The 27,165-nt window shown below is 42.9% G+C and overlaps 1 protein-coding gene across 1 annotated transcript; it reads right to left on the bottom strand.

The window, feature by feature from the left end:
- Window positions 1-3,690: 3,690 nt before the first annotated feature.
- clu (clusterin) lies at window positions 3,691-17,306 on the bottom strand. Its single transcript, XM_012875814.3, has 10 exons — window positions 17,201-17,306; window positions 12,945-13,095; window positions 11,182-11,330; window positions 10,925-11,095; window positions 10,658-10,828; window positions 9,214-9,421; window positions 8,206-8,346; window positions 6,967-7,187; window positions 6,046-6,236; window positions 3,691-4,607 (listed from the first exon to the last, which is right to left on the bottom strand). Exons 2-10 carry the CDS (start codon window positions 13,060-13,062, stop codon window positions 4,595-4,597), a joined length of 1,383 nt encoding a protein of 460 aa, XP_012731268.2. The 5' UTR covers window positions 13,063-13,095; window positions 17,201-17,306; the 3' UTR covers window positions 3,691-4,594.
- Between the last annotated feature and the right edge of the window lie 9,859 nt (window positions 17,307-27,165).

The raw sequence follows: 27,165 nt of genomic DNA on the forward strand, positions 1-27,165 counted from the left end.
GCCCTTCCATCATCACGTCTCCGGTCGGGCCGTGGATGCCACCGGGAGCGATCCGTTAAATGAAAAACCCTCGCAGCTCAGTGGCACGGCGGACGGAGAAGAGAGCGGCAGATTTCACCGTCCGGCACCTTTCAGATCTCTGGTTTTATTTTCTGTTTTTTTTTTTTTTCCCCCTGAAGAGAGGTGGAACGAGGATGACGTCAAACAGCGAAGCGCCCCGTGTCCGAGTGCTTCACACTCTGACTAAAGAAGGAAGGAGTAATGGTTGTGTTGGTGTGACTGCCTTTTTTTTTTAATTATTATTTCCTCTGTTGAAGTGATGCATTTCGAGGTCCGCGCTAGTATGTCTGGCTCCATGTTGCTGTTGGATAACCGGGTTCATTTAGGGAAGCCGTTGAGAGAAACACACCAAGTTTACTTACTGAGGGAAACCATAAAAGGAAAATCTGGTGCATAACGTTCAGAAATGGCTTAATGGATACAATCAAAGTTGAGAGCTGCTGAGAAAAATCAGATTCCGAGCCGTTTTTTTTATTCCAAAGAGAAACGTACAAAGAAACATGAGGACAGATTTGGTTAATTTAGTAGGAGCTGTCCTGTAAAGTGTCTTCCTGCTGAGATAAAGACTCTCAGAGGGTTTTGAATTAGTGGAGTGAGGTTCAGTGGAAAGGTTCTAAGCAGCTAGTATCTTACCGTCAGTAGGTAACGCCCTTGGTGTTACATCCAGATGGCCTGTTTCTGGTACCTGAAGACCAAAGTGGATTGAAGCTGTCCTAAAACAGTTTCGTTAATTAAAAAACAAAAACAAATCACAGGCTTTTGCAAATGCGATTTTTTTTTTTTATTCCCTTTTAACTGCTGTCAGGTTTACGCTGGCCGGCTGTCGGAGGCGGTGCTCCACCAGCGATCTTCCTAAACGTGACTCTGAAGATGCGAACATGTAGAGCGTTTCCGGTCAGAGCGAACTGACCGAGGGAAAGAGAAAGCTGCAAATTATAATCTGACTAGATGTTTAACCTTTCTGTGAGGTAATAATCAGACCGTTAATGCCTTACATGTCTCACACAGGAAGATAGCTGGTGTACAGCCCCCAACCTCTCCCCTCTATCTTTGGTTTCTTTGCAAATAACTGACCAAATTTGACAATTTAAAAGTTCATAGAACAGTGTTTGGATGTGACGTCGTTCACATGGAGGCTTTAAATCAGTAGAAATCCACCAATCTGATACTAGCCAAAGGCTTCACGTCCAACTAATCAAGACCTGCTCCTAATAGACACTTATCTACCGAAGGTAAGACACCAAATACTTGTATCTTTTTAACTGAACTTCACTTAAAATAAAACCTTCTAAACTATCATTTTAAACACCTCCCCTGTAGTTTTAGGCAGAATTAAAAGGCAGAACTGGCAACATTTCGCATAAATCCAGAGAACTTTCCATTTTATTTTAATTATAATAAAAAAATAAAAAAAAAATGTTCCAGCTGCAATAAAGACTGAAAATCGGCCTGCCGGCAGTTTCTCTTCTTGCTTTGTTGCGTTCGTTTGTTTTTAGCTGAGCCCGGTAGGAGCAGGTTCCCAGAAGTGGGCCGAAAAGACTGAAGCGGTTTTCCTCTTGCCACCTCTCTTTTCCCCAGTCGTACCCGGGCCTAACATTTCAGCTTTTTATCTCTTTCTTTTTTCTCCTCTTCAAGCCGCAGGCGTTCATGCATCGCTTCTTTGGGAAGTCATTTCTAGCCGGACCGGACGTTCAGTTTTGAAAGGCTTTGGCCGCGTTGATGAAGAAACGCGGCTGCCTGTTCCCGTTTCTCCGCCGCGATCAATGTGTGCACAGATCGGAGGGGAGGAGGGGGTATTTAAAAAAAACAAAAAAAGGATAAATAATCAGCTGTTTTCCAATCAGGCAAAGCAGCGCTATGCAAGTATGTGCGACACATCTTCACTGACCAACCCTACTCTAGCTGTTTGTTCTCTTGATCGTAGCAACTGTGCGGACGGTATATCCGGTTTTGTATCGTAGATCTTCCAGAGCACCATCTACTGTGCGTCTGTGATATTTGGCTGCCTCTGTTGTTCTGGTACTGATGAGCAATCCGCTTCCCTACGGCGTTCCTCCGCTCCAGAAGAGGAAGAAGAAAAAACAATCCTTCAACTCTTCTTTTTATTATTTGATGTTTTTTTTTTTTTTTTAATCTGCAAAATGTGACCCTTGCTGGGTTGAGATGAAGTCCATCAGGAGGAGACCAGTCAGAGAAATGGGAGACCTGAATGACCCAACTGCACTTTGAGCTCATCTCCATTTGCTTTATCATCATTATTTTATTTAACCTGCATGTTTGTTCTTGACTTTCACATTTAAGGAAAAACAAAAGATGCTTTAAGAAGTAAGTTAATCCTTCAACGACGCCTGGAAACCCTGGTTGTTTCTCAGCGTCTGGAAACGTCTCATTTTCTTCCATCGACTCATTTTCTGCGCGTTTTTGTCCCTCCGCTGGCGAAGCGTTGTTCTTCTAAAGCCTTACTCTGATCGGTGTTCAGGTCACCGCTGCCACTGACTGATCTCTCTTCCTTGTGTGTGTGTTTTTTTTCTCCTCCTCCTCCTGCTGCTGTTGCGGATGACGGTGTACTATTTGTGTGTGTGTGTGTGTGTGTGTGTGTGTGGTCTTGTTCAGGAAACCGGATTAAACACCTTCCAGGAATATTTAATGTTCGCTCGCACAACGGCTCCCTCCTCCTAAACCCTAACCCTGCAAAACAAAAGGCAATCCAGACAGGCAGAAGCAATCAATATGAAGTCTATGATGAACTCTGAATGGCATTTTTCTCCCAGATCTGTGTTGTATATTGTATGAGAAACACAACTTTTGGACTCCTAATGTAAATTTGCTTTAATTGCTGACTAACAGCGGAAGAATATTCTATTTAATTCCTTCTCTCTTGGCTGTGGGATCCTAGATGTTTAACTGCATGGATGTACTGTATCTCTGCAGCGTCAACTAGCAGCTGTGTGATTTTTACACAAAAAATAAAAAAAACGGCACAATATTTTAAACGTGGCTCCCGTCTGCTCACTTGTTGTTTCGCAATCCGGTAAATGTGCGGAAAATATAAAGGTGATCATGAGAAGTGTGGCCTTTTGGGTTTCCCATGAGGATCAGATTCACATTACCTTTTTTTTTTTTTTTTTTTTTTTTTTTTTTAGTAAGTTGGACAGAAAAATGTGGATAAGAAATTATTCATGTTCCGGGACTGTTTCACTTCCCACCCAAATAAATCAGATTTTCTGTTATCAGTCTGTCCATCCAAGAACTGTCCATCCATCTGTATCTCTTATCCATCTTTTCATTCACCAATCCCTCATACTTCAACCATCCATCCCCTCTACATCCTTCAGTCTCTTATTCATCCATCCATCCATCCTTTTGTCTCCTGACCTTCCTCTTTTTTCCTACCTGACCTCAGTAGAAACATCTGCCATGAATCCACCGTTCACTTCTGCCGTTATAATTTAGATCAGGACTAAGGGCTCTAAATTATATGATTAATATTAACAATTAGTCACATATTGCATCAATGAAATCTGAAACCAGACTTTTTTTTTTTTTTTTTTGCTTTTGTTTGAGTCCAGTGAATGAAACTATATTATAGATTTACGAGCAAGAAGCTCTTCAGAAATAAGTCAAATCCGGTATGTTTTAGCAGGTTTTTATTAAAGATACTTATTGCTGTTTTAAGAGCTGCTGAAACTTTGATCTCTGAAATCACAAAAAAAGTCAAGCTCACAAAGGAAAAAAAACACTTTAACCTTTTTATAGAAAACAATCTGAACACAGTAGCAATGAAGATCGAGAGCCGTTTCACAAAACCGTGATTTGATGACGGGTTGAGACCAGATTTTCCAGTTTTCCTGACTCAGTCTCCGGTCTAGGCTAACCAGATACACCTGCTTTAAAATATTTAATCCACCTTTTTATCCAGTGCTGCAAACTCCCTTTTATAGTTATAACTTGGCCTCAAAATACTGTAAATGGGCCTATAAACTGAGCTGTCAGACATGCTGATATGTTTGGGCCTTTTAAGAATAATTAGTCCTCCCCGTCCAAATAAGACGGGATGTTTTGACTCGATTCCCAGCTTTCTCCTCTAATCCTGGGTTTCTGCTTTCTACTTTTTGTGAAACAGCCCCCAGATCTTAAAAAAGTCTCCAAAACGCATGGCACAAACATTACGTCCTAAAAATACAGGAAATATTAGCATAAAACACTTATTGCAGCACGGGCCCCCGGTTATTCGGCCCAGCTCACACACACAATGCGAGGCCGTCCTGAACGTAGGAGGTTACTGCAGACTCCTGTCCGGCCTGTTTTCTACTGGATATCTTCTCTTACAGCAGGACTAATGAGAAAGTTTGGGCCGTAGAGGTTTAATCTTGGTGTTTGTTGCAGAAGCAGGACTGGAAGAGGAAGCTTGGAGTTGGCGCGTTGGCTTTTTGGGGGGGGGGGTTGCGTCCTATCGGGTTGCGTTTCGATGGATTTGGAGCATTTCCCTGGTCAGCAGAAGTCGGAAGATCCTGACGGGAACTTCGGCTGGAACTTATTTTACGATGCTGTGAAGAAAGAAATGTAAGATCAGTTTCTGGGAATATTGTGAATTTTCTTTCCCGTTTATACAACAGATATGTGTGTGCATTAATTGTGAAGTGAGAAGGATGCATGTTGCTCCAGCTCCTTCCCAAGTAAAAATCAGATGTGCTTTGAAATTGGATTTCAGTCAGTCAATCAATTTATACACTCGGTTTAACGTGCTGGTGAAGATTCTCAGTCATCCAGGTCATGGTCGTTCTAAAAAAAATTAAAAACAAAGCAACTGGACTTGTTTTCCGTAGTTGAACACGTTTCGTTTCCTCTACAGGAAGCTTTCTCAATCAATCAATCTGCTGGCTTAATGACTTTAACAACCATCCATTACTAAGGGGTGGACCTGTTTCGGTTGAATTTGCATGTTATCTAAGCCATTATAAGGCCTTTGTTTGGGCAGTAGTATAAAGCTTGGTACTCATCATTACTCTAGACCAGGGGTGTCAAAACTTTTCGGTACAGGGGCCACAATTGTCAAGCCAAAGGAACTCGAGGGCCAAAAAAATGCACACAATTTTTTTAAAACCAAAAAAAAAAAAAAAAACTACAATATATGATTATTTCGAACAAATAGATTAGTCTTTTTTTTTTGTAGGAAATGAATGTGTAAATGATTGTAGATTCAAAATTTTAAAAAGGGTTTTGCTCATTTGTCGTATTAAAAGAGGGTCGTCCAGTTTGCAAATGATTTTGAATAATTTAATTTGACTCTCAAACAATAATAAACTTTACTCTTTTTGGTTTAGCAATATAACAACATTATTTGGGTCACTTGCTGTAATTAGCCAGTTTTAATAACTGAATTGAAAGGAGATTTGAATGCACCAAAGTCTGCATTTGCGTAATTAAATGTCATTGGACAGACGTTACTATGAAATTAAAGATGATTACTTTGTGTTGTACTTAACATTTTCAATTGTAGGATTTTAACTTTTCTGTCATAATTTTGCCCTAATTAAAATCTAAAATCTTCCATCTGCATCAGCCACCTGTGCTGGTGGACCAGATCTTTCTTGAAATACAGTTGGGGGGGCCGCCCAGAATCAGTACAGGGGCCACAAACGGCCCCCGGGCCACACTTTGGACACGCCTGCTCTAGACCTTTTGAATTGAGAAAGCTTCCTGGAGAGGAAGCGAAACGTCTTCAACTACGGAAAACAAGTCCAGTTGCTTTGTTTTTTTTACTTTTTTTTTTTTAACAATTTCAGTATTAATTCACAAACACATTCTGTTGCGCTTACACGAGTGTAAAGGGAACAGGAAGAAGAAAAAAAAAAGGTCTGAATTTGTATTTCAGCCCCCTTTACTCTGACACCCCTTAATAAAACCGAGTACAACCCTTCTCAGTCCTCTTGATTGATAAATGATGTTCTGCATGGAGCTTAATCTCCTTATGTTTACACTCACACGCTGGTTTCCTTGTAGCGGTCCAGCGCCTCCTGAGCCACCACCTCGGAGAACTTTGGGTCGGTCCAGGGAATGTCGCCCGGCACGGTGAAGTTCATGGGCTGGGAGTCAAAGAGTTGCACGGACACTTTAGTTTCAGCCGGCTGCTTCTCTCCGCCCGGGTTCTCTCCGGTGTCTCCTTTGCAGATCACCTGCAGCACGGGCAAACAAGAGTTCCCGTCTGGTTTTCCTCTGCATTTATTACAGATGAACACATGACTATTTGGAAAAATAACGAGTAGCGGTCCATTCATGTTCTGCCTCTTAGGATTTTTAAATGTCTTTTCTGCCAAGGATTGACAGATTGGCCAAACATTATCACTCTTTATCACATTTCCAGCTTTACTCTTACACCTGCATCGCTAAAGCGGCGGTAAGTCAGTGGATGTAGAGAATGTACGGCTCAACATCACCAACCCTGCTGCAAGACTGCTATCGTTCAAATATAGTCAAGAGAAAGTTAGGATACCCTTCCAGTGTTGCCTTGTCTTTCCAACTTATTTAGACATTTGGATATTTAATCAATTTCAACAATACTGGGAGATCCAGGTACTATATTTAAACACAAAAAAACCCTGAAAATTCAATTTTAAAAGTTTTTTGTAAGGCTTAATTTTTAAAACAAGTTGTTTCCAGGAAAGAATAAATGGAGACAGCACAATTTTTCTTTGCCGTTCACATCTGTGTGTGCATTAATCAGCATTGTTAGGGAGGTTTGCCTGGTTTAAACCTAAGACCTTGCTCTCTGAGGCCTTCAGAAAGAAGATTGCAGAAGATTCATCTAAGTATGAATGCATGCAGTCCAATTTCGCCACGAAGACATGGCCGCTATGAGCAGCGGCTACGGTTTTAGCGATGGCTCCAAAGTCCGGGCCTGCGTACCCCCTTGATGCTGAAGATGCCGTCCTTGGTGTTGTTTGCCAGAGACGACACCCAGCCGAACTGCCTGTTGAGCATGTCGAGGACGGAGGATGTGTTGAACATCTGCTCCTCGAACCTCTTCAGCAGGGAGTTATACTTCTGGGTGAAATGCTCGGCCATGACCAGGGCATCCTCCAGCTCCTCCTTCAGTGGGCCCTCCAGAGGCTTCTTCCCGGAGCAATCTGTCGGAGGACAAAGGTGAACGCTTCAGACAGATCAATGATCTGTAACGTCTATCAAACACTTTTAAGTATTTTACTGATTTAGGACGAGATCCAGATGAGAAAGAAATGCTTTAGCTGCACTTTAGTATCCAAAGTTTGTACAAGAACTGATGCTGATCATAAATATATTTTTATATTCTCTATCTCTCTAGTTATGCTGCTATAGGCTAAGGCTACTGGAGGACATCAGGGTCTATTTTTCTCACTGTGCTGATTTCTCCTACTGCTCTCCAATTTGCATTGCTTGTTGTTATTTCAGCTTTTCACCTTTTAGTTCTGTCATTTTTCTCTTCATAGTAGATACACCTGGTCTGGCGTTCTGTTAGCTGTGACATCATCCAGGGGAGACAGATCACCCGCATTTACCATATAACATAGAAAGTACTCCTGGATCAATGTGAGCTTCTGTGCTTTCTGTGTCTATGCTCTGACTTCTCTAACCCCCAGTGGGTCATGGCAGATGACCGTTCACACGTTTTTCCTTCCCGTTAAAGGGGAGTTTTCGTCTCCACTGTCGCCTCACGCATGCTCAGTGTGAGGGATTGCTGCAAATCCATGGACAATGCAGACGACTGTCCACTTTGGCTCTACGCTCCTTCAGGAGGAGTGAATGCTGCTTGTCAAGACTCAATATAATCTACTGGGTTTCTTTAGATAGGAAACTTTTTGACCAATTTGATTTGATTGAATTTGACTTTATAAAGTGCCTTGAGATGGCGCGTCATGAGTGGCGCTATATAAATAAAATGGAATTTAATTGAATCGAATTATAACCATACGGTGTCAGATAGATCCTTATTTTTGTGCTCCAGTTTTAACACATCTCAATCTTATTCAGGTCTCTACATCGGGATCATTTAATGGCTCTGTGCAGGAGTTCTGTATTTTGAATTTAGGATGATTTAATGCAGTTCCCCCCACGTTCCGGATAGTTTTCCGTTGCGTTTAATTCCTATGCATCTTTCCGTTTCCTCACCAAGATGCTGGATCTCTTTGCACTTCTCGCACTCGTCGCGGAACTTGATGCAGCCAGCCGAGTTGCGGCGGATCTCCCTGCAGGTCATCCTGCCGTTGCCGAAGGGCCTCGTGATGATCACGTCCTCGTTTACGTTGCCGTCTGTTGCCGACAAACACAGGGCAGAAAAATTTGTAGTTAAAGTCAGAAATACTGCAACATGATGGCGCGTTCACATTAGATAAATGGCTGAATTCCCACATCAGCATCAGCCCCTGAGGACTTGGGCTTCCTTCGTACAACTGAAACTTACAAGGCAGAAGTTCATGCAGACCTACCATAAATATTCTTTTTAAGTTTTGCCTCAGTCACACCAAGGTTATGTGCATGCGTGAGTGGACAAACTATTCCTTTGAATGCATGCAAGAAAACACTGGTAAAGTATATTAACGAGTGTATCTGGACTTTAATGAGTATTAAATTATTTGCTAATTTAAACTTCCTTGATAATCGGATCTACTTAAAAACAACAGCTGGTGGGCAAGAAGGCATCATCTAATGGTTATTATTGACGCCTGAAGATGCCACTCTTTATTTCAGTTGAACTTTGCTGTATTTTTTATTATTTATTTTGGATCCTCGTCCTGGCTTGTTTGACACAGTTCCACATGTTTGACTTCTTTCTTCGTTGCTCTGACAGCAGATATGGAAACATTTTGGTGAGGAGCAATTTTCTTGCAGCCTCATGCAGATCAGCATTGAGTTCCCCAACTTGAATGTCATGTTCTATTGTCTTTCCCATTTTGAATATTGGCAAACAAATATGGCACCTAATTAGAAATTGCTTAAGCGTTCATGACCAGTTTTCTGGACCTTTTTATTTCAGTGCAACCTGTAGGAGACCACATCTGAAACAATCTCTAACCCTTTTTTTTGTTACCTGAACACAAGTTTACACATTTTCTTCTTGGGCGAAGCCATCTTCAAACCCACCACCTACTTTCTGAACACCAGGACCCGGAAACATACCGTCATTCGTGGCGGCATCAGAGTTTAAGTCCATCATGGAGTTCATGGAGCCAAACAGGTTCCTGCTCATGCCCATCATGGGGGAGAACAAGCTCTGGAAGTTGTGGAAAGGATCGTGGAAAAGCATGTGGATGCTTCGGGCGCGACGAGTGACCGGAGCCAGGAATTTGGGAAAGAAGAACGCCGGAGGGTTGATGTGATCGGCAACCTGGAACGGACACAGCTTAAAATGTAAAATTATACGAAAAAACTCACTGATTGTTACGTTTTAAATGCTTACAATGTTGTACCAATCCTGCAGCTCTGGCATTGAAAAAACATTTTAAGGAATACAATTCTTTGTCTTTTAATCCTTTCATCGCCGTCAATTGTTCCTTATTGAAGACCTATTGACTTTCCGGTTTGAGGTTTAAGTTTTAGTTGGTACTTAAAAAAATCTTCATCTGACAGTTACCTGCGTTACCTGCTGCACTTCTAAATATGACAAAATTGACGCAATCTGCAGTGAAAAATATCCACTCTGCTTCTGCTTTCAATGGTTACTCGATGTTACCTTTGCGAAAAGTTTGATTTATACTAGTGTTGCACCGATACCGCACTAAAATGGTGGTATCGGTATCGGCGAGTACCAACAAATAGGGCACCGATACCATTTTGATGTTTGTATGTCACTTGAACGCAGCTTTCTCTCTCCCGACACTCACTAGTTCTACTGTATTCACTTTGTATTGGTCTTTTTTCCTGCTTTACAAAGGTAGCAGCTTGACAAAGCCATGATGGCAATTATTTTACATCCAATTAGTATGCAGTTCTTCATATATACACACACATCAATATCAAACAGATGGTATCGGTATGGAATCGGTATCGGCCAATACTGCACAGCCAGGTATTGGGTGCAACACTAATTTATACTCAAAAAAAGCTCCTACCCCCCCCCCCCCCCCCCCCCCCAAAAAAAAGTAATTACAGCTTAATTACAGCCAAATGGATTAATTATAGGCAAATATTCCTGATACTGCTGGCATTCTGTAGTACCAAAACTGGGAAATTTTATTTTTCTATAAGCACCCCGACCAGCCTGAAAGGATATTAAAAATGCTTTTTAGGGCTCCTCTCTTCTCCCAGGCTTTCAAAGAATTGGAGTGAATAAGGAAGACTGAACAGAGCTTATGTATAATGATGTATGTTTTGATCCAGATCAGACTTCTCTGAGGGGTCAGCAAACTGCAGCTCTGGAGCTTTTTTCTATTTTTCTTATTTTTTTTTTAACGTGTGTTCTGGTCATTTGAGCATGATTAAACATGCCGCCTTTAATATGGCTGTAAAAAAAAAAAGCTTGTTGCATTTGTTTTTGTTCTGTTTGTTTAAATTTGCTAATTAATTCATGTCCCCGTTGAAGATGCGCATTTCTGTCAGCGTCTGTGTGAAATTCCCCTCGCACCTTCATGCTGTCTGAGAAGATGTTGTCCACGCCGTCCTCCATCTCCGTGTACTTCTCCTCCAGGTTCCTGAACTCCTTGCTCTGCCGCTGGCCCTCCTGCTCCAGCGTGTCGATCCTCTCCCCGTTGATCCAGATGGAGAAGGGAGATGTTCTGTTCAGCACGTCCTCCAGCTAAACGGCGGAGGTAAAGCGCAGGTTAGACCTTTTCAAAACGCCGTTATCCACTTTATTCCGGGGTCAGAGCGTATATCTTTTTAGGCGTCTGACCTGACGGCCCACCAATCCGGACCCGCTGCTGCAGGTCCTGGAGTAATATTTAACGCAGGTCTTCTTCAGGCAGGGCTTGCACTCCTCCCACAGAGCCTTCATGGTGTCGTTGCAGACCTCCTCCTCCTTCGCCAGCTTGGCCTCCATTTCCTCAGCGACGCGCATCGCCTCCTGCGTTAAACCACGCGTCATCAGCACATTTCAGTCAGTAAAGTCGACCAACTCCCCAGCAACACAGATTTGCTAAATTTTTTTACCTCCTTCTGCAGCTTCGTCTTCTCCAGAGCATCCACAAACTTCTTGTGGACCTCGGAGGATTTCTGCATCACGGTCTTCATCTCCTTCACGCCATCGATGGCGTTTTCAATCTGCTTGTCCAGATACTTCTCACCCTGGAGGGAGATCTCTGTAACCAACAGGCAACACGTGGGTCACGCTTGGTCAAACACCTTGACTGCATGATGAATACATCTTCTTTTTTTTTTTTTTCCCCCCAGTGTCCTGTCTAGCAATGTGGCAATAGGAATTGATGTCTCAATGCCAGATAGAGCTCGACAGATTTTGCTTTTACAAGTGGAGCGAACAGCTTTCGCCATAGTGCTCCCATTGATTTATGCTTGTAAATAGCTTTATTGTGATACCTGCAGGGAGAATTTCAAATTATATGGACATTGCAATGGGAGAGTAAAGGAAGAACAAGAAGTGAGAGAGAAAAAAAAAGAGTAGAGGTGAAAGAAAGAAGAGATAAAAGGGAGAGAATGATAAAACCTTCTCCGTCTGCTCCATCACCTGGAAAGAGAGATGCAAAAAGAACAGCACAACCAACAGACATAAAGCAACAGATATAATCGAATAACACCTAGATGCCATTGCTAAATCATATATATTATTATGTAAGCTGACATGTGTAATGTGATACCTGAAAAAAGAAAGTGAAAGAATACATCTTCTTTACAATAATTGCCCCCCCCCCCCCCCATACATCCAATTATGTGTGGTGCTGCAATTGTTGCAACAACTCCTATAAAATCAATTACACAGACACATTTTATGAATTATGTTGCCCTTCTAATTTGTATTTTATTTATTTTTTTCCTCCTCTGGGGTTTAAATATGACAATGGGAAAGACAAGAAAATGCGACACACAAGTTGAGATCACTGTCACTCTTTTAAATTGACCTTCTGTTAGAACAATAATTTAAAGAAATACTAAACAAAAAGAACTATAGCAAACAGGACTTTATGAGGGCCCACATTTATTTTGCAACCGGTCACAGCAAAGAGGATAGTAAGGGAGGTAAAAAGGAGAGAAAAAGAGGCTAACTTTTAAAAGGATTGGAGCAAAGGGAGGCATATTGTGGTTTCTGAGTCTCAACAACTAATATCAGATTACCTCTTCATCCCAAGTGCTTGTTTGGGATGCGTGACAAGAAAAATACCTTTTTACCCTTAATTCAAATGGAGTTTGCTGATTGCTACTGGGGCTGTAAATCCAATTGTGTGCGCTTTGACAAAAGGTGACTAGGACATGTACGTTCCATTTAGGTTCCCTTTTCATATTAAAAATGCATCCATCCTTTAAGCAGCTATTCGACATAGGTTTTTATTAAGCCCACATTTATGTATTAAAAATATGTCTCTTATCAATCTGAAGTGATATTCTAATCCTAAATGTGCTGTTTCATTATCACTTTAAGTAGAAAAAGCATCCTAGTGACCTGAAACAAAGGCTTAAAATCATCTGAAATACCTGTAATGAATGAACTTTTCATATATATATATATATATATATATATATATATATATATATATATATATATATATATATATATATATATATATAGATAGATAGATAGATAGATAGATATAGATATATAGATAGATAGATATAGATAGATATAGATAGATAGATAGATAGATATATAGATAGATATGACTTGACATAAGTCTAATAAAGTGGCTTGAAAGATAAAATGAGTCTGTATTTTTTACAATAAATAAGTGAAATAGTAAACTTACCACTAAGTTCTTCATTGGATGGTGGCAGGATGCAGTTGGCTGAGGCCACAATGAGGGCCAACAAAGCCAGGGAGCCTCTGGACCCCTTCTTCTTCATCATCATCATCATCATTAACATCCTCTCTGACCCTCAAGATGCGATGAGCGAGACCTGGAGGCAAATGTTATATATATTTTTTTACTCATCTGAAACGTTTGTAAATGCTCCAACTCTCCAGCAGGGGGCGACCTGACAGGGCCCTACGCAGCAGAAAACTGAGCCTCCGCCTCTCCTCTTACTCAGCAGAACATAAAAATAACTGAGGATCTGTTTTTATCTCGAGTTTCTGAAGTTAACGTGGAGATGTTGTGACCGAGCTGACCTCTAATCAGCCCTTCCTGTGACACTGACCGGACTGGGCCTTTCAGAAGCATTATATAAGAGGAACAGCAGGGCCTTTCTCTGTTTACCCATCTTCTTTCCTCTCTGATGTGTGCTTGGTCAGCTGCCCGTTTATTAACAATGAGAGATTCAGGAGAGCGAGACTGTTTCCCCCCCTCCCCATCGTCTCTCTGAGAAATGCACAAAACTGGAGTTATCGCACCTTATTCCTGCAGGCTGCAGCCTTTTCTGGCCAGTGTGTCTTTAAATGCAGATTCATTTACACCTCTAAACAATATTACAATGTTTTACGGCAGTGGATTGTCTAATTTTGCATGCAGCTGTCACTTATCTTCCCTCCCCCCCCCCCTTCCTATTCTTGCCTCCATCCAACTGCTGAATGCGTGTAAATAAATGAGAGAACGTCTGCCTTCATCGACACGCATGAAAATGTGCCAGGCGGCTCCGTTTTGGAAGAGCCCCTTAAGAGAATTCTGCACATTGTTACAGAGCATGACGCACTATAGTTTTGGATTAACATGAGTTTGAAAAGCAGGACTGGTTGCTTTGCTTCACTCTTGAATGCAAATATAAATTCTAGACATGCAAATGCAATATTGCGTTCAATATTACCATGAAATAGTCCTATTGCATTGGAGAAATGTGCATGAAATAGTTTCTGGGTGGAGAGAAAATATGGATTTGACTAAAATGAAAAAATATGTTGTGTGGAAAAAAACATGAGGATGGCAAAGGGATTTTTTTTTTTCCATTACTCGGACCGGTCGGCGTTGATGCAGGACATTCTGCCACAGCTCTGTTAAATCTGCACACAGAGAGACCAGTCAGGATAAAGCAAACAGTCCTTGATCCACAGGCGGCAGAATATATGCCGCTTTTCTTTTAAGATCATTAAAATGGAAAAACCGTGGAATCCGTCTCTCTTGTTGGCTCAGCTTCACCGATCAGCTCATTTAAATAGAGCCTTTTTTTGTTTTTACAGGATGTAGCTGAACTTTTACTAGTCTGTAAAGATGAACCACAGAGAGTATATTCAGAATATTAAGTCTGTGTTTTACAGAAAGAGACAACCGACTGGAAATACCGCTTCATGCTGTCGCGTTTAGGTTTCCTCCTCATTTCGCATTTACTTTGACATTTATTCGGCCGCCAACATGGAGGACCGAAACTTTCCGATCAGACAAAAGCTGCCCTGAAACACAATCTCCTGCTCTTGCACTACGAGAGCAATTAAAATATCCTACTAACCTATTATGACCATAACATTACTTAAACTTAACACAATTGTTGAGTTTTAGTGTTTAGAGTTAGACGTTGGATAATCTGGCAAAACTATAGTGCCTGTATCTCTGGCCAAGATGAGCGGGGGTGAACTTCTCACCAGACCTGCACATAAGTGATTATTAACCGTTTTTTTGCTGAGTTTATGTAACCAAGTCATCTGCTCGCCCGCCACCGTCTCAGGTTTCTATGGCAATGAGAAAAGTTATATTTCTCCGTTTACCTCACAAGGTACGCAAAAAAACAACAGTCGCATTAATTTGCTGCTTATGTTTTTTTGTCCTTATGTTTGAACCGTTTGAGTTGCTTTGAGCACCAGCTTCTTTTCCCATTGATCTCCTTCCATCAACCATTGGAGGTAAAACCCTCGTGATGCATTGTGGATGCAGCTTCAAGGCTTCAGCTCTTCAAACGGCAGAAGAAAACAGATATTTTCAAAGACTTTTAAGCTGCATGTGATGATTGGGAGAGCTTTGCAATGCATAAACTCTAACCATGAATTCCAGTCACTGGGTTATTGATATCTTTGACTTTTGAATTGTGGGGTTTCCTAGATCTGCAAACCAGGAAACTTGTTTTTACGTGATCCGTTTCATCTGTGCAGGAAAAGAACGAGTCCTCAGCTGTTTTAAAGCCACTTGGGGGGGGGGGTGTCATTACCCCAGTTTCTTCTCCTTGGTTCTCCACGTTCAGGACTGCAATGCTGAAGCTACAGAAAATTTGACCGTCACATTATTCACATACCCAGGAGCGTGTTGACAGACAGAAGACGGCCTTTAAACCGGAGTGGGCTGCTGTAGAAGCCCAGTAAACTGTTTCTGGGACAGAAACAGCATAACGACGCATCCAGGGGGATGGAATGCGTCGAGCTGATAAGACGAAACCTCCAAACGCTAAAACAAAAGCTTGAACAGCGAGACAGAAAGTCAAAGTCCGGTGAGTCACTTGCTAATATTATTTTCCCACGTGCAGCTGCAGCCGTTCTGGTTACACAATCGAAACACAGACACTCCTCCGCTCCAGATGTGGCCTCCGAGGCCTTCCAGAAAGTTCAGTCGGAGCTTTAAGACGCCTCCTCCTCACTGGACTAAACATTGCATTTAGTTCACACGCATTTTTCCATCGGTCCACAGCATATACCCCTTAATGTCCTGCATCCTTTGCACTCTGCTCATTGCACTATTGCATTATTGTCTCAATCTATGCTGCAAAATGCAGATGTTTATTACTGGATTATTGTATAAATAAGCCCATGGTGAGCCTTGTCTGGTGACAATCCGGAGTCAAATTCTTTGTGTGTGTGTGTGTACACACACAATAAAGCTGTTTCTTACTCTGATTATCCTTCTAAGTAATATTTAGTCATTTACTCACATCACAATAATCTGATTTTATTTCCTGCAATGCAATATGCAGCTTAATAGTTTTGTTTTTAAGGAAGTAAGGTAGTCGAAACATCTCACACATAACATGCTTGACAAAAACATTTGGAAAATGAAATAAGACAAGTGAGACCAGAAAATAGTTCTTTACATATATATATATACATATATATATATATATATATATATATATATATATATATATATATATATATATATATATATATATATATATATGCCATGATACGTACTAGGATGATTCACCTACAAGTCAGACATAAAATTGTAAAAGCAAACATTATTTTATGTTTTTATTGCATGTACAATGCATATTGGATGCATATTTTCCATGAAATCCTTCTTGAATCAACTTGTTTCTTTTAGCTATGACCACATTTTTCACATCAGAACTCCCTGTTAGAATATAGTTGCACAAATTTTTCTCTCTGGACAACTGCGAAGCACGTTCATGTTCTGATCCTGTGGGACTCAGCCTCATCCTTTTCTTTTAGAAAGAAAGACTAATCACGTAATCCTGGAAGATCCTAACTCCATCTTGTGAAAAATGGGACACAAGCGGACGTGCCCTCGTTTCCACCTTCGTTTAATACTCTGGGGATGCATGCACCATGAGGATGCTCTTCTTATATAGTAACAGGGAACAGGGTCACAGCTTTTCTAGGGAAAAATTAAGGCTGTTTGCATTTTGTGCCGCATTGCAAGGCTAGAATATGTTGTTACACAAGAAAAATGCTAAACCATCGTTCATGTAGCCTTTATTGTCTCACAAAATGTAACTTTGCATAGAAAAACACTAAAAATGTTATCTTTGTTGCACATTTCTATTCTAAATGTCCCTTCAGAGGCTAAGATTATAGGTAAGTCAAACACTGGATGATGTCATCTGCCCTAATCCTCTTGTTTTTGTCCACAGATGGAGGTCACACCCGTGCTTTATGAGCAGACATCAGAAATAAGGTCAGCATTTTTGCATCAAACCCCAGACACCATCGCAATCCCATTTAGAAAACATTAACGTTGGTTTTATCAGCTAAGTTTAACAAGGTGGTGCTCCGTTCTTTTTGACCTAACGCAATAAAACAGGCGCAATCAGGATCTAATATGAAAAAGAACATACATCCTGCTGTGCACTACTTTGCTGCGGACATTAAACAAAAGAAGGAAAACAAATAAGAGTCTGTCTGACTCACCTCTGTTGTTTGTTTTGCTGGGAATGTGGAGTCTGTGAAGCTGCACCAGCAGCTGCAACCTGTATTTATATGCAGCCAGAGGATAACGGTGCAGACATGTGATCCAGAGAGAGAGAGTTCTCTGCTGCAGCATCCACTGCCTCAAAGAGCCCAAGGTGAGGTCTTCCTTCCACCACGGCCCTTCAAAATAAAAGCCCTTTGTCTTATGGCACAGGGCTGGGGTGTCCAAACCATTGTCGGCACGTGGGCTGAAACTGTTAAGTCAAAAAATGAATATAAACAGTAAAGAAAAAGCAAAAATGATGTGGTGAATTGTTTTTACCTACTCTACAAAATATGATAATGTTTAATCAGCAAAATGTAAATCTCTGTAGATCCAAAGTTAAAAAACGTCTTTTTTTTTTTTTACTCATTTGCTTTTTTAAAAGATGGTCATCCAGTTGTCAAATTAGTTTTAGCTCAATTGAAAGAAGAAAATTTGTTATGGTCTGGCAAGATAAGCGGGACCATATTTCTTTGAAAACATATTTTTAATTTCATGAATAATTGTGCAGGGTATAGCATTTAGCTAATTTTAATAGCTGTTAATAGGATGTAAAAAAGTGTGGTTGTTAAAAGATGAATAGCTTATGTTGTACCCAACATGTTCAATTGGAAGATATTTATTTGTCTGTAATAATTTTGGCCTAATTGAGAACAAAGTTTCCACCTCCATAAATCGTCTGTGGTGGTGGACCAAATGTTTCTTGAAATACAATTTGGGGGGGGGGGGGCATACAAAATCAGTCCTGGGGCCACAAATGGTCCCCAGGCCGCACATTGGACATGCCTGTCATAGGGTCAGCAAAGTCATTTAATAATTTAGAATATAATTGAAAAGTTCATTTATTTCAGTAACCTAATTCACTTAGTGAAAAACGATATATAGATTAATTAGTTACACACAAACTGATGTTTTATATCCTTAATTTCTGTTAATTATGATCTTAATTATGAAAATGAGACATTTGAGATTAGAAAGTTACACCAGAACAATTAAATCAAAAGTTACACAAATGTGAGCTTAGCAGGTATGTTTGGTACCTGCTTAAAGGTTGTTATTTTCAAAAGGTACTTTTAAAATTGACATATTGGCATATTCAATTTTCTTTTAACATGTATAATAAATATGTCAAGAGATTTCTAAAAATTGTTTAAAATTACTTTATGCACAGGTAACTATTGGGATATTGTGTATTAATAAATAAAAGTATCTTAAGTTCAGCATTCCTAACTTAATAAACCTTTTCAATCATTAGTATTTTATAAGTTAATGGTTTTAAAAGTTTTAAATCGTATATATATATATATATATATATATATATATATGTATATATATATGTATGTATATATATATGTATATATATATGTATGTATATATATATATATACATATGTATATATATATATATGTATGTATATATATATATATATATATATATATATATATATATATATATATATATATATATATATATATATATATATATATAACAGGACCATCAAACCATCAGCGTTCTACCAGAGATTCTTGAATTTTCAGCCACGCTTCAGATTTCCACATTTGTTTAATGAGAATGTGAATAATGTTGGATTTTATTTGGTGAATTCAGCATAGATCAATTAAAAGGACTGTTTGAAAGTTAAGATTTGAAGGAAGTGGAAGGTTAATCTGTAAAAGTAAAAATAGTGATCATTGATTGTTGGTTTGATATTTTTTTACAATCCTTTGCTTTGTGTCTAACCTTTTTTTGTGTTTGAGCTTTGGTTTGTTCACAAAGACGTGTCAGATCTCTGATCTCCTGCCTCCTCTTTCCACCCTAAAATAGTGTTGTGCATCCATCAGAGCAGCTGGTGATTCATATCTTTTGACTTTGTTTTGAGATGACCACATCAACATGTAAATTTCTGACGCCCCTGATGGAATTTTCTTCACACTGGATGGTTACTAACTGAGTCGGGGGTCATAAAGGACTTTTTCTTTTCATGTGACTCACTTGGGTTAACTAAATGCAACTCATATCACAAAATCAGATTTTTGAAAACATCAAGGACCCACGAGGGCTCCTCTTCTTAACTAAGCCTAAAAGAGCTAAAGCCTCTTTTCAGCAATAAGGCCCAGCCTACAATCACCCATGCGGCCAATGTCGGTAGGAAATCAGCTGAGAAATGGGCCCCAAATGGGATTGTCCTCAGGTTTTATTGTAGCCCCAAGTTATTTGGCAGCACAGATTTGAAACAGGACAAATCTGGTTAAGAGGATTAAATTAAACTAACGCCTGTGATTCAACTGTTTTTTAGTGAGAACTGCTTCTTTCTTGCCATTGTGAGAAGATACGTTTTGATCCCTGATGCTCAAAAATTAATCAGTTTAAAAATTAATCACACTGCCATTTTACCATAGGGATAAATATCTGCTCAATAAAAATAAAGCACTACAACATCAAACATCTAACTTACTTTACGTATAGTTTCTACATAGAATTAACAAATAATTCCCTATTGAGGTCTATAGCGTTTTCAAACAAATAGGGTCAACCCTTCACCGTATTTGTGGCGTTTACTTGTAGAAATCCAAGCGAACACTAATTATGTTAATTCTAATAAATTAAGTTTGAAGGAAGGATATTTTACTGTAATATGGAGTCAAGTTGTCTCCTACTAATTATTGTTAATTATTTTTCTCAATGACGCGTTTTCTACTGATATTTCTGTAATCAAACGAGTGGACTTTTATTTTGAAATGTTAGTTCATTTTCCTGCACCCACGGTGTTTATCTCCAGCAACTTGACGGGCAGGAGGCCCGAGGACTTTTCCAGAACTTTTCAGATTTATTGGCTGAAGCTGATGCTGCTGAGCAGAGAGAGACAAGCCTCTGATTCACTCTGACTCATCATTTAGAAAACGCTTTCAGTGTGAGCTTCTCCTTCAACCACGTTGCATAAGCGGCCTCACAGCGAAACCGTGTAGCCTGTAAACAAACACTGAACGTGCAATCTGTCAAACACCGAAAATATACAAGACTGGGAAAAGTTTATTCGTATGTGTAGCCGGTAACACGCAAATGAAAGTGAATATGATTTCATAAGCTCATCCTCCTGCTGGAGATGTCTAGTAATTTAGAGGGCCGAAGCAAATGTGACAGCTATGCAACTTCCTAATGTTAGAATCTAATATATTAAGGGTGTTTTCCTGCTCGAATACCTTCATAGAAAAATGCACCAGTTAGGACATTAACCAATCACAAGAGAGATCTCTCTAAATAACATATAGACTTATTCAAGTTGGGAAAATGAGGATCTTTAAGAAGGTGTTGAACATACTCTTCATAAAACCCACTTTTCTGTATTTTTAATTAGTCCAACATTATATTCTAATCTTAAATGTCATGTTTTCGTTAGCTATAAGCAGGGAAGCATCATAGTTAACAGAAATATAGGCTGGAAAATGCCAGTCTGTTTGTAATTAATCCTTATAAAGGAGAAGGGGGGAGAAAATCTCTTTTAGTTGAATAGAAACAACAAAAATAATTTTTAAACCAAGCCTACTTGCCTGGAGACCATTCACAAAGTGGGAACACGCAAACTGAGCAAATAGGAAACTAATAGATGGCATTGCTCTGTAACTGAGTAAAATATATAAGGGAGTCAGTTTATTCAAGGGTGAAAAAGCCCTGTTCTTTTTGAACGTAGGGATCTGAAAACAACTTGGATAGAAGAGGGTGTGAAAAATCGCTATGATAATTAAAGTTATTGTCACTATTGACAGGTGTTTTTGTCTTTAGTTTTTATTTGTGTTTTCCCTGTTGTTTGTTTTTGCTCTATATGGTCTAGCTCATGGGTTAGCAACCTACGGCTCCAGAGCCGCAAGTGGCTCTCTGGACCATCCACAACGGCTCTTACTGATTCTGGCCAGAAATGAACCAATTAATGTTTTTAAATTTAGATATAATAACAAAATCCGTTTTTTTTGCAGTAGGTCATTTTAAATAAACATTTTAAAGAATAAATGCATTTAAGTTCCGTATTAGAATAAGACTGAGAGTGCCAGTAATACGATTTTAAAACTATATTTTTCGTGTCATTAAGGTTGGAAATCATGTTTTTTTTAATGTAATTTTCACAAATGTCATCCCATTTGTCAGGATGCAGCTTATTGGCTGCATGCTGAGCCTCTCTCCCTCTCTCTTGTTCCTGCGCAGCCTGATCAGTTTCACCTGGCAGGCTGCAATTAACCCTCAACTGCTTCCACCTGTTCCCACCGCTTTATCAGACTCACCTCTTTCTGTTCCCGTCGCCGGTCCATAGCGTTCACTCCCGCTCAGTCCCTGCCAGTTTTTCTTGTCAGCTCCGTTTGTACCCGTCAGCCTGAAGACTCCGTTCACCTGGTCTTGTTTCAGTCAGCCCATAGACTTTCCGACAGTTTTGTTTTCTCCAGTATTCAGCTCAGACGTTCAGACCTCCACCGCTCGGCTCAGACGTTCAGACCTCCACCGCTCGGCTCGGACGTTCAGCCCTCCACTTCGGCTCGGACATCCTGTGCTCCACTACTCGGCTCTGAGGTTCTGCTCGCCTCTGCTCAGCTCTGATGCTCTGCTCGCCACTGCTCGGCTCTGACGTTCTGCTCGCCTCTGCTCGGCTCTGATGATCTGCTCGGCTCTGACGTTCTGCTCGCCTCTGCTCGGCTCTGATGCTCTGCTCGGCTCAGATGCTCTGCTCGCCTCTGCTCGGCTCTGATGATCTGCTCGCCACTGCTCGGCTCTGACGTTCTGCTCGCCACGGCTCGGCTCCGATGCTCTGCTCGCCTCTGCTCGGCTCAGATGTCCTGCTCTCCAGTGCTCGGCTCCAGAGTTCCTCCCGGTCAGTCTCTCCACACTCCTCCTGCCAGCCAGCTTCTACACCCTTCACCTCCGTCCGTTGAAAGACTCTGGTCTCATCCTCCATCTTCCAAACTATTCAATAAAACTCACTCATAAGAACTGACTCTGTGTGTGCGTGCTGTGTCCGGGTTCATCCCAGAAAAATATATCATAACATTATGGACCGGCCTAGGAATGAACCCGAGCACGCACAGAGCCTGGTGTAGAAGCTGGTAGGATCTGCCTCGCCTCCGGTTCGTCTCGCCTGGGTCGCAAGTTGCGACGCCACGCTTCTGGATTCATCTTGCCTGGGTCGCTGAGTTGCGACGCCACGTTTCCGTCTCGTCTCGCCTGGGTCGCAAGTTGCGACGCCACGTTTCTGTCTCGTCTCGCCTGGGTCGCAGAGTTGCGACGCCCCGCCTCTGACTCTGTTTTCCTGGTCCGCCTTCCCCGCTGCTCAGCATTAAGGACGGCGCTCCTCGCTGTCGCTGCCCAGCGCTAACTTTTGCTTCTGCCCAGCATATTCAGACTTTGCTGCCCAGCGCCTTCTGGTTTTTGTTTGGAGTTATTTTTTGGTGTTGTGTTCTAGATCTGCTTTAGTTTCTAGTCTTTTTGTATATTTTTTATTGTTTTAGAAGAATTATTTCCGCCTTCTGTTCTTTGTTTTGGCTCAACCTTAGTTTTTGCTTTACTTAGGATTTTTTTTAGATTTATGTTGCTTTTGAGTATTGTGTTTTATTTTGTTTTGTCCGGGTTTTTGTGTCCCAGGTTTATTCTAGTCATTCGGGGTTTTCTTTAGTAGTCTAGTTTTTGGTTTTCTTAGTCAGCTAGTTCGGGTTTTTGTTCTCTGTCTTCTTGTTTTAGCCAGAGCCCTGATTTAGTGTTCTAGGTTCGCCTTAGTCTTCTGAGTTTTGTTTTTGAGTTCCAGTTTTTTTTTTTACTTTAGACTTCTTGTTTGCTTTCTGTACAGATTTCTAGCTCTAGTTATCTAGTTTTTCATTAGTTTAGTCGTACTTGCCCTCATCTCCCTGTTCTGTTTCGTTTCATAGTTTTGCTTTAGCGTTTGGTTCCTTTCCTAGTTGTCAGTCTTGTTTGTAGATCCGGTTTCAGCCCTGTAGTTTCGTTAGCTCTGTAGTCCCTGTCTTGACCCTGTAGTCCCTGTCTTGACCCTGTAGTCCCTGTCTAGCCCCTGTAGTTTCAGTCTAGCCCCTGTAATTCCAGTCTAGCCTTTGTAGTTTCTGTCCTAGCCCTGTAGTTCTAGTCTTGTTCTGTATTTGTTTTTTCTTTATTTTAGTTTTGTTTGTCTTTATTTTTCCCCCTTTAGTATTTAGGTGTCTGGGTTCCTGCGCTGTATGGGGTCCTGCGTTGGATGGAGTCCAGCGCTCTTAAAAGTCCCTGCGCTTTCTAGGTCCCTACACCCTTCTCCTGTTTTCGTTGTATGTTTTGCTCGGTTTGGGTTAGTTTAGTTCCCTTCAGTAGTTGTTTTGTTCTGTCTTGTCCTAGTGTATCTGTGTTGTTCCCTTGTTTAGGCGCATGCAGGTCGCCGCCAGAGCCCTCCGGCGCACCCATGTCGCCGGCTGAGCCCTCTGGTGCGCCAGACTGTCGCTGCCCTGCGCATGCAGGTTGCCGCCAGAGCCCTCCGGCGCTCCTATGTCGCCGGCTGAGCCCTCTGGTGCGCCAGCCTGTCGCTACCCAGTGCACGCAGGTCGCCGCCAGAGCCCTCCGGTGCTTAAGTCGCTGTCTGTGCCCTCTGGCGCGCCTGGCCTGTTACTGCCTAGCTCACCCTCTTGTTGTTGTTCCCTTGTTTAGGCGCTGCCAGAGCCCTCCGGCGCCCCTATGTCGCCGGCTGAGCCCTCTGGTGCGCCAACCTGTCGCTGCCCAGCGCACGCAGGTCGCCGCCAGAGCCCTCCGGTGCTTAAGTCGCTGTCTGTGCCCTCTGGTGCGCTTGGCCTGTTGCTGCCTAGCTCACCCTCTAGTTCCCTGGTGTTTAGGTCTTGTTTTCCTGGCGTTTAGATTTAGTGTTCCCCGGCGTGTTAGGACGCCCTCTGATTCTCGGTTCCCCAGCGTGTTAGGACGCCCTCTGATTCTCGGTTTCCCGGCGTGTTAGGACGCCCTCTGATTCGTGGTTCCCCGGCGTGTTAGGACGCCCTCTTTTCTCGGTTCCTCGGCGTGTTAGTACGTCCTCCGTTCTTGTTCCCTGGTGTTTTAGATATTCCTGTTTCCCTTGTGCCCCGGCGTTCCCTTTGCGCCCCGGCATTCTTCTTCCTGGCGCCCCGGCGTTCTCTTCCCCAAGCCCCGGTGTTTCCCTCACGCCCCGGCGGGTTTTCCCCTGGCGTTTCTGTACACCAGTCGTGTTCCAGCAGGAGTTGTTGAGCCTTGGTGTTTTCGTACGCCTGTTCTTCCCTCTGGCGTTGTCGTACGCTTGTTCTTTCCTCTGGCGTTGTCGTACGCTTGTTCTTCCCTCTGGCGTTGTCGTACGCTTGTTCTTCCCTCTGGCGTTGTCGTACGCTTGTTCTTCCCTCTGGCGTTGTCGTACGCTTGTTCTTCCCTCTGGCGTTGTCGTACGCTTGTTCTTCCCTCTGGCGTTGTCGTACGCTTGTTCTTCCCTCTGGCGTTGTCGTACGCTTATTCTTCCCTCTGGCGTTGTCGTACGCCTGTTCTTCCCTCTGGCGCTGTCGTACGCCTGTTCTTCCCTCTGGCGTTGTCGTACGCCTGTTCTTCCCTCTGGCGTTGTCGTACGCCTGTTCTTCCCTCTGGCGTTGTCGTACGCCTGTTCTTCCCTCTGGCGTTGTCGTACGCCTGTTCTTCCCTCTGGCGTTGTCGTACGCCTGTTCTTCCCTCTGGCGTTGTCGTACGCTTATCCTTCCCTTTGGCGTTAAGTACGCCCGTTCCTTCCCTTTGGCGTTAAGTACGCCCGTTCCTTCCCTTTGGCGTTAAGTACGCCCGTTCCTTCCCTTTGGCGTTAAGTACGCCCGTTCCTTCCCTTTGGCGTTAAGTACGCCCGTTCCTTCCCTTTGGCGTTAAGTACGCCCGTTCCTTCCCTTTGGCGTTAAGTACGCCCGTTCCTTCCCTTTGGCGTTAAGTACGCCCGTTCCTTCCCTTTGGCGTTAAGTACGCCCGTACCTTCCCTTTGGCGTTAAGTACGCCCGTTCCTTCCCTTTGGCGTTAAGTACGCCCGTTCCTTCCCTTTGGCGTTAAGTACGCCCGTTCCTTCCCTTTGGCGTTAAGTACGCCCGTTCCTTCCCTTTGGCGTTAAGTACGCCCGTTCCTTCCCTTTGGCGTTAAGTACGCCCGTTCTTTTCCTTTGGCGTTAAGTACGTCCGTTCTTCCCTCTTGGCGTTTTCGTACGCCTATATTTTCCCCTTGACGCTGTCATGCGTCCGTTTCGCCTCGGCGTTTCCCTCACGCCCCGGCGATCTCGCCCCTTGGGCCCCAGCGCTCCTCTCACGCTTCGGCGTTGTTTCTCCTTGGCGTTTCCACACGCCCGTTCCTTGCCCTTGGCGTTTCCATACGCCCGTTCCTTCCCTTTTTGGCGTTTCCATACGCCCGATCCTTCCCTTTTTGGCGTTTCCATACGCCCGATCCTTCCCTTTTGGCGTTGTGTACGCCCGTTCTTTCCCTTTTGGCGCTGTGTTGCGCCCGTTCCTTCCCTTTGGCGCTGTGTTGCGCCCGTTCCTTCCCTTTGGCGCTGTGTTGCGCCCGTTCCTTCCCTTTGGCGCTGTGTTGCGCTCGCTCTTTCCCCAGCGCTGTCAAGCACTCGCTTTTTCCCCCGGCGCAGTCAAGCGTTCGTGCCTTTCCCTGATGTGCCGCCCCCTGATTGTGCTTTGGCACATCAGTGTTCTCTTGCTCCTTGGTTCCCCGTGTTCTCTGGCCCCTTTGGTTCCCCGTATTCTCTGGCCCCTTTTGTGTTTGCAGGCTCTTTGGTCCCTCAGTGTTCGGTTTCGACTCTTGCCCGCCTTCCTGGGCCCCCTCCACCCGCCCGGCGTGGGGATTCTGGGCCGTCCGGTGTCCGGCCTTGGGGGGGGGGGTACTGTCAGGATGCAGCTTATTGGCTGCATGCTGAGCCTCTCTCCCTCTCTCTTGTTCCTGCGCAGCCTGATCAGTTTCACCTGGCAGGCTGCAATTAACCCTCAACTGCTTCCACCTGTTCCCACCGCTTTATCAGACTCACCTCTTTCTGTTCCCGTCGCCGGTCCATAGCGTTCACTCCCGCTCAGTCCCTGCCAGTTTTTCTTGTCAGCTCCGTTTGTACCCGTCAGCCTGAAGACTCCGTTCACCTGGTCTTGTTTCAGTCAGCCCATAGACTTTCCGACAGTTTTGTTTTCTCCAGTATTCAGCTCAGACGTTCAGACCTCCACCGCTCGGCTCAGACGTTCAGACCTCCACCGCTCGGCTCGGACGTTCAGCCCTCCACTTCGGCTCGGACATCCTGTGCTCCACTACTCGGCTCTGAGGTTCTGCTCGCCTCTGCTCAGCTCTGATGCTCTGCTCGCCACTGCTCGGCTCTGACGTTCTGCTCGCCTCTGCTCGGCTCTGATGATCTGCTCGGCTCTGACGTTCTGCTCGCCTCTGCTCGGCTCTGATGCTCTGCTCGGCTCAGATGCTCTGCTCGCCTCTGCTCGGCTCTGATGATCTGCTCGCCACTGCTCGGCTCTGACGTTCTGCTCGCCACGGCTCGGCTCCGATGCTCTGCTCGCCTCTGCTCGGCTCAGATGTCCTGCTCTCCAGTGCTCGGCTCCAGAGTTCCTCCCGGTCAGTCTCTCCACACTCCTCCTGCCAGCCAGCTTCTACACCCTTCACCTCCGTCCGTTGAAAGACTCTGGTCTCATCCTCCATCTTCCAAACTATTCAATAAAACTCACTCATAAGAACTGACTCTGTGTGTGCGTGCTGTGTCCGGGTTCATCCCAGAAAAATATATCATAACACCATTGAAATAAATGTATTTGTCCTCATTTTGCAAAAGTTTTTCTTTATTTTTAAACCTAAAAGTTTGAATGCAATGGTGGTTCTTTAAAATGAACAATTTTGTTTTGTAGATATAATCAAAAAAAAATTTTTTTTTCAA

This window comes from Fundulus heteroclitus, chromosome 15 (genome assembly GCF_011125445.2).
Source record: "Fundulus heteroclitus isolate FHET01 chromosome 15, MU-UCD_Fhet_4.1, whole genome shotgun sequence".
Classification (NCBI taxonomy): Eukaryota; Metazoa; Chordata; class Actinopteri; order Cyprinodontiformes; family Fundulidae; genus Fundulus; species Fundulus heteroclitus.